The sequence below is a fragment of the Peromyscus californicus genome, unplaced genomic scaffold, assembly GCF_007827085.1.
Source record: "Peromyscus californicus insignis strain IS unplaced genomic scaffold, ASM782708v3 Scaffold_11__1_contigs__length_118956290, whole genome shotgun sequence".
In the NCBI taxonomy this organism is placed as follows: Eukaryota; Metazoa; Chordata; class Mammalia; order Rodentia; family Cricetidae; genus Peromyscus; species Peromyscus californicus.
In genome coordinates this window covers 27,705,715-27,725,039 of record NW_026294402.1, presented here as the reverse complement: position 1 = coordinate 27,725,039, position 19,325 = coordinate 27,705,715, and the positions used below count along the sequence as shown (strand labels likewise).

At 45.6% G+C, this 19,325-nt stretch overlaps 1 protein-coding gene across 6 annotated transcripts in view; it reads right to left on the bottom strand.

Annotated features, from left to right (window-relative positions):
• Nucleotides 1-8,169: 8,169 nt before the first annotated feature.
• Arhgap32 (Rho GTPase activating protein 32) overlaps nt 8,170-19,325 on the bottom strand; it is a 251,435-nt gene continuing 240,279 nt past the window's right edge. For 4 of the 6 annotated variants that reach the window (XM_052755924.1, XM_052755943.1, XM_052755961.1 and 1 more), the window contains 4 exons: nt 18,931-19,002; nt 16,968-17,846; nt 15,308-16,296; nt 8,170-14,032 (listed from right to left, as the gene is read on the bottom strand). In XM_052755924.1, the coding sequence (XP_052611884.1) occupies nt 11,780-14,032; nt 15,308-16,296; nt 16,968-17,846; nt 18,931-19,002 (4,193 nt within the window). In that variant the 3' untranslated portion in view covers nt 8,170-11,779. The remainder of the gene's footprint in view (nt 14,033-15,307; nt 16,297-16,967; nt 17,847-18,930; nt 19,003-19,325) is intronic. The other 2 variants (XM_052755933.1, XM_052755952.1) reach the window with 1 other exon arrangement.

Genomic DNA, 19,325 nt, shown 5'->3' with positions numbered 1-19,325 from the left:
CCAGAAAATCAGCCGTTGAATCACCTGTTCAATCATAAGCTACAGGAGTCCAGTAATCAGGCCCCTTCTGAATAAAAAGTATGCTGACAGCACCCTCTAGTGGGCTCCTAAAAGTACTACTCCCTATGCTGTATGCGCATTTGAACAGGCTGCTTGTATGTGACCAAGGGCATTTTACTTTGTGTCAAGCTCCCAGGGAGCTTACAAAGAAATAGACACAATCAGTAACTCAGTAAATAATTTCTGAGAATCGGTATTTAGAGAATTAAGAAGGCTATGGGATCAAATGGACAACCTAAATTGGGCAATCCATGAAGGCTCTCTGGTGGCATCAGTTCTCTGTGAAGGGGCAGCCTCCCATGGCTTGTAGCAGGAATTTGAAAGAGGAGATGAACCAGAGGCAGATCCTATGGGCCAGACTGAAGAGCATGGATTTAGTGTGTGTGTCGGGGGCTGAACTAAGGAGGAAGAATTCTCCAGGAGGGGCACAGTACATTTACCATGCAGCAGGGAGTTAGCTCCCAAACAACCTTCAGGAGACACTGCTATACGTCTAGGAGTCCACATAAGATGTGAGAGAGACATTAAAAGCTTGCTTCAGCCGGGTGGTGGTGGTGCATGCTTTTAATCCCAGCACTCGGGAGGCAGTGCCAGGTAGATCTCTGTGAGTTCGAGGCCAGCATGGTCTACAGAGCGAGATCTACGACAGGCACCAAAACTACATAGAGAAACCCTGTCTCAAAAAACCAAAAAAACAAAACAAAACAAAAACAAAAACAAAAAGTTGCTTTATTTACCCAAATCTCTCCTACCATACCCTTGCCAGATGCGCAGCTACTTCTGTGGCCCATGTATGCTCCTGGTAAGCGCGGGGCCACCGAGCAGCAGCCCCAGTTTGAACAGTCACTTCTGATTGCTTCTACCACTTAGGGTCCCTCACAAGCAGGCAGAATCCTTTTGTTCTGCGAGCTGTATACACACCGTGAACAGCTCTTATGCTTATCCCACCTTCTCAGGTCTCCTGTTTTTTTCCTGTGGTGGGGGACACAGAGGAGCTGGGTGTGTTGCTAAGAATTGAGGAGATATGAGGGTGGGTGATAGGAAAACTTCTGGACTATAGTCAGTCACATTCTCTAAGATTAAATGGGAATCATCCCAGGGAGCCAAGATAACCTTTAAATGGTAGTGACGGCATCAGTGACTGTCCTGGGTCACTCATTTGTGGTTAGTCTAGTAAAATATTTTGAGCCCAACACTGGAAGCTTTTTCCTGGCCTCACAGAAGCTACTCCTCGTTTGTTTAGCTTTTCAGAAGGGTCATAAAAGTCAAAGAGCTATATATCTTTCAGCCTCCTAATAGTTATAAATATTGATAGAAGAGAATAACTTCCCACCATAATTACAGTAAAATTAAGCAGCATCAAGAGGAGCTTGCAAGCAAGTAATGGGCTTGCTAGCAGGATCCAGATAACTACGAAACCTGGTCAGGACAACTGCTTTCAGAAATTCCTTGTGGGTCTTGGGATCAGAGAACAAGAGGTCTTGGGGTCCCAGGAAGTTCATGTCATAAGGGTCTGTGTAGCACCAATGGCATTCCTTCTGAAATTCATTGAGTTCTGTTAAAGTAAATCAACCAGGCTGGGCAGTGGTGGCCCATGGGAGGCAGAGGCAGGTGGATCTCTGAGTTCGAGGCTAGCCTGGTCTACAGAGTGTGTTCCAAGGGCTACACAGAGAACCCTTGTCTCAAACAAACAAACACAAACAAACAGCACAAAGTAGATCAGGCAGGAGCTGGTTAATTCTTATTTTTCCTAAATGTTATTATTTCTTGGTGCATGGGTTTTAGGTTTGCTAAAAGTATCTAAGCCTTGGTTTTTCTCCTCACAGTTGCTACGCCTGAAGAAAAGAGCTTGATCTTCAGTATCTACATGCAGAGATGATGTGTAGGGAGTGTATTGGGAGGTCTTTCTCACCTCCAAGCAACTTCTCTTCCCAACGTCATTAGGCTTTATGAGTAGCTCTACCAGCGTTTGGTGACTCTGGAGGTAAGACTGCAGATAATCTCAGCCTTGTCCTCCCTTCTGGAACCACCAACACCATTAGTCCCAATGTGCTGATGACATGGGAAAACAAAACAAAACAATGAGATTCATTCTTTCTATCAAAAAGGATCTGCTGTGTTCCAGCTGCCAGTGTGAAGGGTTCTGAGCATCTTCTTCCTAATGCATTGCAAGGGGCCCATTCATTCTCCCATGCAGAGGCATCAGCATGGAATAGTAAAAGAAACAGGAGACAGAATCCCTCCCTCGGAAGAGTCCACATCCCAGACGAATAAGATAGTACATAAAATGAGGTAATAGCCAGGTAAGGGGCTTGAGAGTGTAGTAGAGCACATTAGACAGGGTGACTGAGGAAGCCATCTCTAAGGTGGTGAACTTTGAACAAAGATGAAGTGAAAGAGCAATCTGAGCCTCTAGGGGTGAGCCAGGGCAAAGGCTAAGCGGAAGAAAACTTGACATGCTTGCGCAAGAGCAAAGGGCCCGTGAGACTGCAGAGACAGGTCAGGGGGAAGGTGGTCAGACTTGGCTCTCAGACTGACCCGCAGGAAAGATTGGTTTTTCCTCCATTTTTCCAGGGCTGGAGCAAGACACCCTCTTCATTTCCAAAGGCTCCCCTTTCATCCAATCTATGGTCGGAAACACAGCTAACATCCACACACATGAAAAAAAAATGTTTTTAAAAAAGATGTTTCACCTGTACATACACTTGTACCACATTTGTATGAAGTGCTCGAGGGAGCCAGAGACTGTTGGATGCCCTTGTACCTGTTAGGGAAGTTTGTTGTGAGCGGCTGTACGAGTGCTAGGATCTGAACACAGGTCCACTGGAAGAGCAGCCAGGATTCTTAACTGCAGAGCCATCTCTCCAGCCCTCAGAAACTGGGTTTGAGCCAGAGCAAAAGCTTTTTAGCAAGAGACAATCAATCAATCAATCAATCAATCAATCAATCAATCAAATGAAATCACCAAGAGCTACAGTGGCCAAATACACTACTATCCCTAACCTATGATGCTGTCAGTGTCTTTGGCTCAAATCCTTATTACTCCTGCAGCCTGTCTTGGGTTTTAATCATTGTTCTCTGCCAGCAGGATGTCAAAGCATTGTTCTGCATGATGTTGTGTTTCCAGTTACAGAGGTCAGTGGGAGAATGTGTTGAGTAGAATGGGATGAGAGGTGGCAGTGCCATGTGCTGCTCCAAGCTCATGTTCCAGTGCTCTGACCTTGTGCCTCCCCTGTGATGAAGCAAGCTCTTAGTGCACATTCCCAATGAACAAGCATAAGAATGACTACCTCACTGTGCTTCTGGTATGCATTCATGCATTTGTGTGCTCACAATTCTAACACCTCATGCTTGTGGCAGTCAGAGGACAATCTCAGGTGCTGATTTTCGACTTCCACCTTGTTTACGACAGGGACTGTGTTGTTTGCAGTTGCATATACCGGACTAGCTGGCCCCTGGCCTTCTGGGTATTCTTCTATACCATAGAAGCTCTGGGATTCCAGATGTGCACTATACGGGTTCTAAGGACTCAAACTTAAGTTCTCATATTTGCATGGCAAGCACTTTACCACTGAGCTATCTCCCCAGCCCTGAGCTGCATTTTAATGACTCACACCATATTCTCCAGCATCCAGCTCCCTTAAACCCTGGTTTAAGAATTCTGCTTCCAGGCCGGGCGGTGGTGGCGCACGCCTTTAATCCCAGCACTTGGGAGGCAGAGGCAGGTGGATCTTTGTGAGTTCGAGGCCAGCCTGGTCTACAGAGAGAGAGCCAGGAAAGGCGCAAAGCTACACAGAGAAACCCTGTCTCGAAAAACCAAAAAAAAAAAAAAAAAAAAAAAAAAAGAATTCTGCTTCCAGTGCTTATCCAGACTTGGGCATCAGTGTTCCCTGTAATTGCCATCAGTCTCAGGCATCCAGCTACCCCCTCTATCAGGACTTTCTGATCTTCGAAAACACACTTTGGATCAGAAGTGAAACGTATAAAAGCCGCAGGCTCTGGACTCCAACAGCTGGGCTTGGCTCCCATTGAATGTCAGTGGGATGGACTCAGGTGTATTATACACCATCTGTGCTGAGCCTCAGCTCACAGTGCTGAAGAACTCTAGCTCACATAACTCTTGGGTCAGAAAGACCAATGAGTTAATACTAATATATGCAAAATAATTAGGATAGCCTTGTACATGGTAGCCAATCAATCAACTGTTAGTGCTATTAGCTACTCTCAATACTATCACTGCATGTTGTTTTTTGGACAAACATTTTGTGTTAATCCTTGTTAAATCTAGAAGAATGTATCTATATTTAAGGGTAATGGGGAAGACCCTTATTATTCACCAGATTTTATTAACTTAGAATGGAGAGGATGGCAAAGCCATCTCTTTATAGCATGTTTTATAAAGCAGCTCATCTATTTTTCTCCAGCAATTCAGAGTTCTTCCATCCTGTGGTGAGAGGGAGCCAGCCTATGAGCAACTGGAGCGAAAATGAAGTACAACAAGAAGATGCCTGAAGAAAGCAGTGCCCTTGGCAAAGGGGCACAGTTCTGAGGTCCCCGAGACAGTTTCTCTCAGTGAACAGGTTATCGGACCATGGAACACAGCTCAGCTCTGACACAGAACATGGGCACTGTTCAGGAGTCACATCATCAATACTAAGGAAATAAAGATTTCCCTGGAAAGCTAAAAAAAAAAAAGTATTTCAGGTATTTACTAAGACCCTGTAGTAAGCAATGGTATTCACTATCAGATATGTTCTAAGACTCACTGCGATGTCTCATCTTAACTACTAAATTAGGCCTTCCACATTTAATTACCAGAACACTTTCCTTACAAAGTTTATTAACCAAGCAAAAATAACAGCAGTTATTTTACTTAGAGACAGGGTCTCACTATATAGGTCTGACTGGCCTGGAGTTCACTATGTAGACCAACCTGGCCTTGAACTCATAGAGATTTACCTGTTTCTGCCTCTTTATCATCTGGGTTAAAGGCTTGTACCATCATACCTGGCTCTTCATTTTTAATTGTGTGTGTACATGTGTGTGCATATACCTGTCTATGTGGGTGTGTGTGGTGGCCAGAAATCAACACTGGATTGACCTTAGTTACTCTCCACCTTACTTTTGGGACAAGGTCTCCCACTGATCCTGGAGTTTATAATTGGTTAAACTGTGAACCAGGCAATGGCCCACTGTCTTCCCGTGTCCTCCCACTGTAAGGATTACAGGTGCTCGCTGCATGCACAGCTTTTACCCGGGTGCCAGTGATCCAAACTCAGGTCCTTGCATTTGTGCAGCAAGCATTTTACTTTTACACTCCCACAGCACACCAGTTTCTTTCTTTATGACGGACTCAAAGTAAGTTGTAAATGAATACAACTGAAACGCATTAAAGCCTTACAAGTACGTTCTTCACGAACGTCCTTCCACAAGACCTCACGTCTTGTTTATAGACTTTATTTAAATAACTTTTTTTTCATTTATTTTACATACTGGCTACAGTTTCCCCTCCTCCCCTCCCCCGTCCCCTACTTTTTAAAGGTCCCACCACTGACTACTAATTCAACAGGCTGGAAACCAAGTACACACAGGCCTTTAGAGTACATTTCTGATCCAAACTCTAGCACTCAGTATTCCTAAAACCATGGGAAACCAAGGCGTGAGCCAAGAATGTGATAAAGTTCCATGAAGTAGACACAAGTTCCTGCAGTGAGCAACAGCCTGTGAACCGAGCTGCCTTCATTAGCACTCAGCCTTGACGCCAGAACCCACTGAGAGGCAGGTTCCTGAGGCTGACTCCAGACCTACGCAATTAACCTGCTAGTCAGCTCTCTAGGTGTTTATTAGGGATTCCACATTTTGAGGACTACTAGCTGAGCAACTTCAAGATTTCTTTTCCAAAAATTGGTGTGTGTAAAACAGTTGAATGAACCACACCTGAACCAGTACATCAGCGCAATACCCTTGCTCGTAACTGTGGCTGTCAAATGTCCTCTGTGGACTAGAACTTTTGTGTTCATGTGTGCATGCAGAGGTGTGTGTGTGTGTGTGTGTGTGTGTGTGTGTGTGTGTGTGTGTGTAAGCTAGAGGTCGGTGTTGGCTGTTTTCCTGGATCACAATTCACCTTTCAGACCATACCTGGAACTCAACAGTTTAGTCAGGCTGTCTGAACAGTGAACTCTAAGGATCTGACTGTTGACTCAGGCAGCCTCCAGCCTCTAGCTATGATTTTTCTACTGGCAGAAAATCTACTGACAGGGGAAATGCAGTGTGTCTAACCACATGTCCTCCATACAACAAACTTCTTCCCTCTTGGCCCCGCCTCTTCCAGACTTCATCCACTACCTTTCGACAGTGAGTGCCACAGGCTGATGACCTAGCCTCTCACTGATACAGGCATCTGAAAGACACTTCGGATCCCAGCTTGCTTCTCGTGCCCCAAGGTTATCACTGCATCACAGTGCAATAATTAGTTTTGAAGTATACCAGCATCATAGTCTGTAGTTTAAAATATGCTCTGGAAATATTTTAAAATATCTAATATAGGGATGGCCAGACAGCTCAGTGCATAAGAGTTTGTTGCCAAGTCTGATGGTTTGAGTTTGATTCCTGGAATTCACAGGATGGAAGCAAAGAATTGACTCTCCTAAGTTGGCATCTGACTTTCATACCTGCGCCTTGGCATGCACACACACGCACGCTTACATACACACACAGAACACAGAGAACAAATATAAATAATTTAAAGATATCTAAAATAAAAAATTAAGGCTCTGACTTAAACATTGACGATATGCAATCCCAAAAGAGAAAGGCAGGGATGACTATAATACTGAGTCCCTAAGAAAGGACAGACACTTCACGGTTTATCATGTGCATGCCATAGCCTCCTTCCCTTCTCATATCTGAAATCTATTCCCCTGGGAGGGACTGGGAAATCTATCTTGTGTATTCCAAGTGCATTATGAAATTAAACTCACGTGAAACTTTAAAAAAGAAAATTGTCTCATTCTTTTTAAAAAGTATGTTCTCCCAAAGTGGAAAGCATGGGCAAGGGTCTTAATCTTAGTGTCTGCACACATCCAAGGTTCCACTGTTGTGGTAAAATGTGCCCTTTCTAGAGCAACTTAAGTGACGAAAATGTCAAACAGTGACAATGCTATCTGCCATCAAGTCCTGATAAATACACATTTGGCAAGGTAAGTCCTGTATTTTCATCAAGAGCAAGGAAATCTGGTAATGAAATAGCTGGAATGACAGAGACTAGAAACACTCAATGTGACTCTCCTAAGTGGCTTTTCTGTCACCTCATCTGATCTGTTTCCATGGAAACACTAATCAGGTCTGGAGAGTTTGCTGGAGATGTAATCTTGCTGCTAAGTCTGGAGTTCTGGCATATACAAGATGAGTGGATACCAGGGGCACTCAGACCATGTAAGAAACTCCCTAAATGCTGGAAAAGGGGGCCATGGCCCTAATATGCTCAAGAATGATTTGTAACTTACAGCCGACAGGAGGAAGAGCAGTATCTGATAGTTGACTGATAAGGTCCCATTCTCCCCAAGTCTTGCTGACACAGAAATACCGGCCTGCCAGGGGGCTGCACTACTCACACTTACAGCAAGGCATTTCACTGAAACACTGCTTCCACTGGGTGTGCCGTATGCAGGCTTACCACAGTAGCTGAGCCTAGGGGATGGGTGTTCTCTGGTTTTCTCACTCTGAAAACAGGATGTCCAAGATGCTTTGTGAGAACGGGAAAGTATGTGTTTTTCATTCCAACTCCTCTTCTGGAGGACTCTGAGAAGCCAGTTCACCTTTCTGGGGACTGCATACTGGGTGCCAGGCAGCAGCAGACAGCAGATCCCTCAGGGAAGCTCCAGGGCACTAGCTGCTTAGCCTCTGAAAACAGACAGAAGGCCTGTGCTCTAGAGATGCGTGTTTAAGCTAAGAGGAGCTTGGCCAGAAACGCACTGCAGCTCAACTGACACACCATCTAACCTAACAGGCAGTGTGACACAAACACCTCGTCCAAACACCCCAATAAACTACCCCAACAATTTCATCATAATTGATAGTAAGTCAGAAAGGAGACACATACGCAAAAACTCTGTTTTAACCTGAAATAATTCTGTTGATATTGGAACTGCTTTCAGTGGGACATTTGCTTTAAACCACAAGATATCTCCATCTCAAGTACAAAAACCCCTTCTCCCCACCACCCCCCACCCACACCAAACAAGGAAACAAACAAAACCCCAAACCCACAACTCAGTTTCAAATAAGTTTGGAAGAAATGAGACTGTAAATATTTACACAGGGGGCAAGAAGTAAATCACAAAACTATTTACAAAAATACACAAGCTTATATGCATTAACAATTTACACCAGTTCACAAAAATATTAAAACATAAAAAACACTATATAAATTAAAGAACTCAAAAGTATGATCTAAGACTTCCTAGGATGCTTCTCTCATGCAGGTCATGGTTGAAAATCAGGTTTTGCTATCTCAGAATCTAAACTGTAAAACAATCATTTTTAATTCTTTGAACATTAACAGTACTAATCAGATAAGGAAAAAGACCCTCTGTGCACACCAACATTATCTTGCACACATTAAAATACATCATTCTTGACATTTCCATAATACACAGTACTGACAATCACATGCCTCTAACCATTTGGAAGTGACTTTCTGAAATACTTCAGCTTTCTTTATTACTTTCCCGCACTCTCTGCTCAGGTGACACGTCGCCAACATACTGAATGGGTGACCAGCAGGACTGGAGCAGAGAAATGGACTTTACAGGACCCTCCTCCATGCACTCACCACTGCTTCCAAACTGACAACTGGCTCTCTACCTCTGCTCACCTTCGTGGTCCCTCCTCTGCACAGAATTAGTCTTGGAGTATTTCTCTAACCTGACCCTCCCTCTTACAAAATGTTTTACCATTATAAGAAATGTGCAGGCCCTGCCCTGGGGACTGTCCCAGGGACTTCTCCAAACCGAGCGTTTAAAATACATGAGTGTATGTTTAAAAGGAAACTGAATTCAGTAAGAAATAAGGCTCAGATTAGATTTATTAGTAAGAACATGAAGCCCCTGGAGCTTTTAGCTGAGCTCCTAGCCTGCTATCTAGGAACATCTACTTCAGTCTAACCAAACTGTGGAATTTTGCCAAAAAGATAAAATCTGGAGACATGGCTGCAAAAGTACCAGTGGGATGAGATTCTGTTTAATGTGTAAGGCAGCCCCACCTCCTTGACCAGAACGCTCCACGCTAACACTTGAAAATAACATTCAGTTCCTGTGTTTGTGAAGTCACACACAAGGCGGACGACACTGAGGTAACCTGGCTCACAGTGATTTGCCATCCAATTTCTGCCCCCACAGTGTTAGAGAAACATGTGGGCAAAGTTGTTCAAATAGCTGAACCCAAAGTTAAGGCTGTTGCTACATACAGTAAGTAACTTTAGACTTTATCTAAAGTTTGTTTTCACACTTATACCAAGAATCTGAATTATTATTCTATATTTAAAATATTTTCCTGACATTTCCAAACCCATAGCATGTTATTAATAAAGAAATTGCTCTAAGGAATTAACCCTAGTATTTATAAAAGCGACTTTCGTTGCAGGAGTAAACAATGTGTGTGACAAACAAATCTACAAATCTCAGTTGGTCTGGACCTTCCAGCATCTCCCTGCAGGACAGGCCTGCAGCTACTGATGCCACCTGTCTCACTGTCACACTGGCCTCTCCCTCCATCTGTGCTGCTAAGGATGACATTCAGGGCTGGTGTGGTCTTCAAGAGGCAGTAAGTTGCCTCTGTGACAAAAAAGATGACATGGGCTGAAAAAGGAAACGGTGTCTGCCAACACATCTGTGTGCCAGGCTGAGGCACCCATTGGGTTTCGGGACATTCTATATGTCTGCTGGGTCTGCACTTTGGATGCAGATGCCTGAGTTCCCCCAGACCTTTGTGTGTAGGTCTAGGTATCTACTTCAGATGTCACTGGATCCCTCTGGTCAATCTGGGAAACAAAGAACGCCTTACAGACTATCTCCAAATAGAAACATGTTCTTAAAACTTTACTTCTAAATATAAAGCCTTAAAATGCAATTATGTGACTCAATTACAAAGACTGCTGCAAATCTAACCTTTCACAATTTCACAGCAGTAACAGCAGCATGATTTTAAAAGATTTCTTCCTTTGCTCTAAATAAAAGATAATCCCATCCTAAAAAGGCCGGAGCAGCCACCATCTAGTAAATGGAATGAAATCTCTGGTGGTGTTGCCTACAGAGTATGAAAAGATACAAATGTACAAAACTCAAGTAGTATTATGACTTATGGAATGAAATGCCAATCTAACTCATTCTAAACATGGGACTGCCTTACCAGTCTTGGCTGTCTGGGGTGGGATGGGCCTAGGAAACAGAGGGAAGCTGGGCTAAAGAGGTACCCGGTCCCAAGCCCAACAAGGAATGCAACTTCCAAAAGAAAGTCCCAGGTATTTCACATGTTTACCACGTCTAGAGAGTTAGAAAGAACTATTCTGAAATGCTGGTGTAGATGACAAATGTAACAAGACTGTGACCACACAATAGAAGTGGGCCAGACCACGTGGCTCCCAGAACGCCAGCTGCTGAGACGGGACTGTGTCCTCAGGTCAACGAACAATGGAGTTTCCTAAGAGGTGATTTGTAGGGGCTTTACAAATTCCCAGGGAACCTGGACTGTAGGTTAGAAATAGAGTAATATGTACATTCATATCCCTAAGAAACTGTATTTATCCAGCTAAACCATGCTGGTCTTTTCTTACTGAGAATGTTTTGGATTTAGAACCAGCAGGGTGACTATTTTATCGGCACTACAACTTTCTGAATCTTGTGGGATGTGCAGGTGGGCAGCACACTGAAAGCGCTAGTGATGTTTTCTGACATTGACAGAGTTCACTGACAATAAGAACTTTATTTTCTTTCAAAGAAAGTTCCTTGAACTTGAACTTTAAAAGCAGTCCCTCATGCTTCTGTAGTGATAGGAGCGTACACACTGACAGACTAAGAATATGGTTCAGCGTGGACTTGCTATTTCACAATGATGTGCTGCTAAATGCTTACATTCCTTTACTCTTTAATAACCATGCTGCTAGCAGTCTCAACGACACAGCTGAAGGATCAGGGAGATTTTCTCTCTAATTTAGCACACTGGGCTCCTTCACAGACAGGGATAATGAAAGCAGAACAGAGTGGAGAATCCACCTGGGCAGGCTGCATGGCCCCCTACTGGGGCGTGGGAACACAACAGGAAATGCAGAGCCCACCAGGAAATAGAGGCAAACTGCTCTGAACTAGGTAGCAAGTGCTAAGAAAGGTCCCAGTTAAATTCAATGAGTTAAAGGCAGTCCTTAGTCTTACAGATCAGCCCTGTACAGCGAGTAGGGTCTGTGTGAGAACTTCTTGACTAGGCTTTCGGCACAGCACTTTACAACCATCCAGATCCCTTTAAAGACAAACAACACAGCCTATAGATGGATGAGGCGGTAATGAGTGGGAGGGGGAAGGTGGGACTTGTTTACTTTTATTATGCTTCTTTCATGTGGTCAGGGGTTTTGTAGCATTTTTTTCCCTTAAATCTTTTTGGTTATTGAAAAAAAATAGAACAGTCCACTGTCCAGCAGAGGCTGCTTCAACTCTATTGCTCCCGGGGCTCATTCTGCATGGATCTGTGTGTCAGCGTGTGGCAAGGACAACTCTGTGGGCAGGAAGGCCCCCTGACCCAAGGCTGTGGCGTATGTCCTGCTCTGTGGATGGGCAAAGCCAGAGGGCACATAGGCTCCCATGCCTCCCCCTCCAAAGCCTCCTCGCTGGTGCTGGGGCAGGGAGTGGTAATCCTCCAGGTTATCATACTGGGACACAACAGTCACATTGCTCTGGCGCTTGCTGTGTGTCGGATACTGGTATATCGCGCTGGGGTCCCTCTCCAGGTTCGGGGTATGATGGAGTTTTAGGCTGTGACTCCTCTCTGGTTTGGGGGGTGGGACCATAGACTGAGTGAAGTGTTCCTCCTCCTTGTAGCTGTCTCTGGAGTGTTTCTCAGGGGCAGGTGGGTGCCTGGCTCGAGGCCGGTCGAGATCTTTGGAGAGCCTCACCTCCTTGTGGTTCATTCTTAGCGACTCCTGCCCTGATGTGACATATTTTCCTCCAGAGTTATGGTAGCTGCCTGGCTCACAAGTGTCTGGCATCCCTTTGGGCCCGTAATCTAACTGGCCAGCTCCCTGGGGATAAGGTGGTCCATTTTTTGATTCACATAATTGCCTATGGCTTGCTTCCTGATGCGCCCTGTGCTCTGGGAGGCTACAGCCCATATCGTGAAGCTTTCTGTTCCTAAGGCTGCTTTGCTTCTGTGGGAGGGATGGCTTTTCTACCTGTGTGCTGCCATACCCCCCATGATGGTGGGCTCTGTCGAATTCAGGCTCTGGATGCTTCCTGTAGAAACGGTCATCCCCCTCAGGACTGACAGCCTTGGCTGGGTGCCGCCTTTCTTTCCCCTCAGCCACAGAGAGAAGTCCAGTTTTCCCAGGATCTGATTTACTGCGCAGATGGATGACATAGATCCCGCCCAAGTCGTCTTGCACAGCTGGCGTCATGTTGTCGTACTGTGACATGACGGGCCCTTTCACCTTTTGTCGGGCTCGACTCTCTCTCCGGATGGACTGCATGCGGTACTTTTCCATGTCCTCAAGGTCCCATGAGGCGTAGGTGTGCTTTACATCAGCAGTGGGGGGCATGTTGACTACATTATGGTCATTACCAGAGAAATAGCCAGTCATGTTGGCCCGTGGGCGTGGAGGCAAACCAGCATAACTGTACAAGTTCTTTCCTTGTAGCCTTGGATTGTAGAACGCATACTCACGATTGGACAGGCGGTGGAGAGGCCTCAGCTGGACTGTGCCGTAGGCATCAACATCACACAAGGCTCCGTCGGGACTGTAATAGGAGCCTGAGGAGCTGGAGTATGGACTGTAACGGTAGTGGACCCGTCCATTCTCAAAGTAAGGCTGAAGCTGAGTTACATGATAATCTGAGCGGGCCTGGGAGGACTGATATGGCTTATACTGGTAGACGGGCCTTGGGCAGTAGACTGGTTCATCATCTGGGGGAACTTCTGTCCGTGAAATGGGAACAGAGCGGATCATGGAAGGTGGGGGTGCATGGAGGGACTGTACCCTCCGGATGGTGGGGTAAGGTAGAATGTCTTCAGGGCAACAAGCATTCCTAACTGAAGAGCCCAGAGAAGAGACATATTCAACTCCGCTGCACGGTTTGGAGTGGTGTCCAGACATGTTTCTTCCAGGTGCCACATAGGTGTTATAACGAGGACCCATGGAGGCTGGTGGCTCTGATCGGGCACCATACACCTGGTGTGGCTCTACCTTATTGTGGTGTGGAGGTACGCTCTGGGGACGGAACTGGCAGTTTGGAGTCATATTGAAATGCAAACAGTTTTCTGGACCGAAGGGCTCAGTGGTGACATCAGGTCTAGCAAAGGAGGAATAGGCTATCTTCTGAGAAGCGTGCTTCGGCTGTGAGATGGGGAGCGGCAGAGGCAATCCATCCTCCATTGAGGCTGATGATGGGACAAAGGAGTGGTAATTTGAACTGCTGTTGGCATCTGCAGTGGTGGCATGCATGGCAGCAGCCATCTTGCTTTCCACTGTCCTTGTTGGGGGAATTGGAGCAGCAAAGCCACAGGAATGGCCAGGAAAAGACTCAGCACGCAGGTGGAGGAGTGGGGCCCTGGTGCCTTCCCGCACCTTCTCGGGCAGTCCTGGTTGGGGAGCAGAAGCAGCCATGGGACACTGGGCAGCTGCACTGCCATCGCAGATAAAGATGGATGCAGGATCACTCATGGTTTGAGGCTCAGGTGGCCTCTCTGGAGTTGGAGCTACTCCTTGGACCTGCTGAAAGACAGTGATGTTGAGAGTCTGCTGTTTAACATGCCCACCCCCCACCACGGAACCGAATGCTTTTAATATGCAAACCCAGGCTATCTGGGTGGCAGCTCGAACTTTCCTAAGCTCTGCAGTCACACTGGACCTGACCCCATGGCTAGGAAGAGCATCGGTATGGCTACACGGTACAGTACTACCTGTAGGGAAATGTGCAGTGGTTTCTAACTCATGCAAGGCTTTCAATGTGAGGAGAGGATGCCTGCAGTGGAATCTAATGTGTGGACCCAAACACGGGATTAGATGAACAACAGAGCTAGGCTTAAAAATAAACATCCTGCCTATTGGTCTAAGCTCAGTCTCAAGACCAGAAGATTTTTAAAAATGAAAACAGCTGATTTTTATCGGCTAGAAGGAGTTTCAGAGTGAGTCAGTTCCACTCAGAGAGCAGTTTTAAACCTCCCAGTACAGGGGAGAGCTATAAAGTGCTCGTCTGGGGTGGCAGCAAGCCAGAGTTCACTGCCTCTTCTTTCTGCCCATCTTGTTTGTGGGTCCACACACCAAATGCCCCTGAGAAGCAGGTGCTACAAACAACATCCTCCAGGAAGGACTAGAATTTTAACTCCTTTTGGTTTAAGGTGATCACAAAACCTGTAGTACTTTTGTGGTTTTTTGTTTTTTAAAGGAAAAATTAAAAAAATAAAGACCTTGGCCTTCTGTATCTAACATTCCCTCACCAAAGCAGGTATTTAACTGCAGACATAGCTGGTTACTGGTTACGGTTGAAAATAACAAACAAACAAAACACACAAAAGTTCCAGGGTATCATCATTCCTTATACTTCCGGGGAGCCCGGAAGAAGACTCCTACAGCCACACTGAGAATGCAGTACTTGGGATGTACAGATGTGAAGGGCTGCCACAGGTGGTTACGTGACTCGCTCAGTCACAGTCAGTCAGTGATGGAGGTGGAAAAGGAACCACCATCTCAGGCCTGACATCTGGGGCTCCCTTTGTTCACTCAGCCAGGATCTCACTGGGAAGGAACTCCACACTTCAGGAAGGGAAAGCTACAAGGAGGGTTAAGATGGAGTCACCAGAAACGGCTCTGTCTTTACTGCAGAGCCGGTAACCAGGTAAAGGCAGAGCTGTCGGACTTCAAACAGCAGGTATCTCATGGGAACCTGCCCTTGACTGAAACCTATCTCACTCCAAGGTAACACATCACACTGAAAACAACATACCTTTGGGAAAAACCTACCGCTTTCTGACCTCCTCTCTGTCTTACCTTGTGGCAATTATTCAATCCTACACTTGGTGCTTCTTGTACCTGCCCCAAGACTGGTGGTTGCTCTGCAGGCCTCTGGGAAGGAGGTGGGGGGAGGGGACGGTTAGTTCTGTGAGCGCGCTGAAGGGTGGCAGCCACAAAGTCAGCAGCAGTTGGCTGTTCAGCCATGACCCTGCTGGAGTCGCTGGTGCTTGTTTCGCCTCTTGCTGGAGTTGCCATCATAAAAGCTACAGAGGCTGTGCTGGTATTCTCTTCAGGGGACCCAGAAAGAGGGTGGCTTTTGTCCCTAGGCAGAGTAGAAGGCATGGGAAATTTGTCTGTAAGTTCTGAGGAATGATGGGGTTTATCCACACTGGTACCAAGAGAAGAGGGGGGCTGACCTCCACTGGAGAAATGGAGTGGAGCCTGGTCCTGCTCCACAAAGGAGACAGTGGGCTTGCTGGTCTTCCCAGCCTGGTCTTCGGGGAAACTTCCATGATCATCAGACTTCTCGGAGTCTGTTAAGGGAGCTGACGTGCTGCTAGCCTTTTCTGGGTCCCCAGACAACTGGTTTCGTTGGAGCGGATTCCCTATTAAGTCTACTTGGTGGAGCTGCTCCCCAGAGTCAGCTGTGTTGGAATGGGTGGGGTCTCCCACAGCTGCTGTCTCTGGGAGAGGCTGGTCACAATTTCCGAGTCCATTGAGCTGCAGGTGGAACTGCTCTGCTGGTCGGTCCGTTTGGAAACAGGTTTTATCTAGAGTAATGCTAGAGTAAGAACTAGGCAGTTTCTCTTCAGCTGTAACCACTGCCATGTCTCCATAACTAGGACACCCGGCCTGGGAAGTGGTCCCTGGTCTCTTCAGTGTCTGAGTTGAGGAGGCTTGCTGTGCGGACTCAGCTAACGCTAGTGCCAACATTCGGGCGACATTTTTCGGAGGCGGTGGTGGTGGGATAAGAGAGACTGAACTGACAGGAACGGGATCTTGAGGGGGGTCATGGGTAACTGCTCCTAGTGGGAAATTGGGAAAAAAAATTAGAATGAAAAGGTAGCTTACGTTACCCTACACGGAAAGCCAACTCCCCATGTGATCACTCAAAACAGGTGCCTTCCATATTTCAAAATGGCACTCGGTGATCTTCTATCCCACATGCAAATGCTGGCGAGAACACACAGGGTTCAAAAGGAAAACTAATACAATGACTAACGGCTGCAAACTCCTCTTGAACTGCTACACCTGGGGTGGAGGGGAAGCAGGCCCCCACCTGACTTAGAAAAGGCCACTTAGGGTACAAGCTTCCAGTGCTTACAGACTGTGAGAACAGTTTCTACATTGGTGATGTAGACTGGCGGCTTAACTTGTAAGGCTATAATATGATATGTATTAGAAGAGAAAAGAGAATCAAGAGCTACAAAGTTGTGCAAAAATTATCCATGAATTCTGACTGTCCAGAGAGGTAAGGGGTCTTTTGTGAAGTCTGAAGCAGGACCATGGGCCCCTTGGGGAGTTCTGTTTGACTCGCTTTAGTTTAGGGCGTTGAACCCTCAGCACCATTCAGAAAAACATTCTCTTTGATTCTAGCCTAGCTGTGGAGAAGGCTTTCTCTTAAAAGGCACAGATGGCACACAGGACGGAAGACCCCTCTTAACTTAGAGAAGGAATGGAGGAGAACACACGGTACCTGTCTGACTCTGTCCAGCAGGTACAGCCTTGCTCTGACTGCTCGGGTCAGGCAGCTCCTCCTTCCCTGGCAACTCTACTTCTTCAGCTGCCCCCTGCTCCAGGGGCTGCACTTCAGGTCCACACCCTTCCTGTGCCTCTCTCTCACTTCCTTTCATCTTTCCTATCTGGGTGGGGGATCTACTTAAGACATCTCTTTCGTCCACACTTTTGTCCCAGGATGGAGGTGACGCATTCTGAGCTACAGTGCTGGAGACGGTGCCGATGACTTCGGACACCCGAGCTGGAAGAGTCACTGAAATGGGCTCCGATATGTTTATGGAAGGAGATTTGCTAAGCTTCCGTCCGATCTTCGGAGAGAAAGCATAAACGACCTTTTCCGTAAACGAAGATGGCTTAGAAGACTTGTCCTCAGTTGGACTCAAGTCCAGGGTGAAGAACGGACTCAGTTTCTCCTGGACTGGAGACACAGGTTCAGAACTGGCAGTGCTGCCTGGAGTCTGCGACTGGCTACCACCTGCTTCTACATCCTTCTTACTGGTGCTCGGTTTATCCCTGGCAAACCCTAATGAATCCAGAAAGGAAGCACCACTCTCCAGACACTCTGACTCAGCTTTCGGAGGACTACATTGAAATGACATCGGATCAAAATCCAGACTGGCCACTCCAATGTCTGGTGGACTCAAGTCAACGTCCTCAGCAGAATGAGGAGACACAAGAGCTGGAATGTGGAGCAGCCCCACTTCCTCTTCACTCTCATTGTCGTGGGGCAGATTATCATAGGAATTGCAGCGGTTCCCCAGCATTTCTCCATTGAAAGAGGCAGAGAGCGCATCACTGCTCGATCTGGGTCTTCTAGGTCGGAACAACTTGGAATCACCTAGTAAAAATGGACAACAATGTCAAAGCATGAATGTCACAGGACACACAACACCATGATTAGTCACCTATTTAGTACAGCAGTAACATTGCACAGGATAAGGAAAATGCAACTTTTAATTTTCTTCCCACAAACTGTCTCTGGGTGTACAGACATCAGTCACATTTATGGTAAGAGAACTTCCAAATTAACAGGAACATGTGCTATAAGCAGCAAAGAATGCATTGATCCATAGTTTGGATAAGAGAAAGGCAAGGGACTCTTGGATTGCATTACTGATCCACCATTGACTCTCGGCGTGATGCTGAAAGTGAAAGTGAAAGTTTTTCACTTTCTTTGTGTCTTATTTTATCACTGGCTTCATATATGACTTATAAGTAGAAGTCATCACTTAAAATAGCACTTTGGGTATAAAACAGTAAAAGAAAGGTTGTTTATTGTGGGGAAAATATCCTTATGGTACCCAAATTTCTTTTTAAAGAAAAAAATTTCTTCCTAATAAAGAAGTATTTACATGTATTTTGTAAAGCACTCCATTCACACACTTAAAATACTACTTTATTTCTAATGAGAACAGGCTTTTCACTTCTGAAGCAAACCCAAGCAGCACAGCACAGCACGACACTTGCTTTCATAAAGTTTGATTCTGAGTTTCAACTTAGGCTGTAACCACATCTCCTTCCAATATCTGCCAGGAGATCCTGGTCCCCTTTGGAGGCAAACTCATTTTAAGTTGTCATGTCCAACTGCTAATGAGTAATGGAGATCACTCACCATCAATTACCAAATGAGGTTGGTTCAAAGCTGTTCCCATATACCAAATCTGAAGGAATTAGTGACATTGCTTTTAAGCATTGACAAATATAAATGTTTGCTTTCAAACATTTCAGCCATTTGATATAAATAGCATTCATGCCGAAATATCTCACCATATTAAAATATTCATGTTTTAACTGAACCAAATTTAATCAATACCAATACTACTGGAAGTGGTATTTCATAGTCTTCTTACTTAGCATACGTTCACAACATTGCTATGTACACGTTCTTTTATGCCACCCATCACAGAACACTTTAGTCTTACCATCAACTGCATGGAGAGAAGTAAGAGACTCCTCACTTTTAGCTGAGCGGAGGGTTCCTTCTGCTCTGCCACCTAAATAATCAAAACCAAATCATGTCAAATCTGTGATTATTAAGGATTATGCAGCTAAAGGGCTTGGTGTTTTTCTTAAGTTTGTATTTCTAAGTGTGATTAACTATCCATTTTGACAGTCATATTCAGTTTACCACCTTATTACGTAAAGTGCTACATTATTCTGTTTCCCATGTGAAAACAAACCCTTTTCCAAAGCCTATGAACTTGCACACAGAGGTACTTGATAACCTTGGGTGATGTATTTAAAAGCTTTATTTTTATACATGTGAGTCCATGTGAGTGTATGCATCTGTATGCCAGTGTTGTAGGAGGTCAGAAGA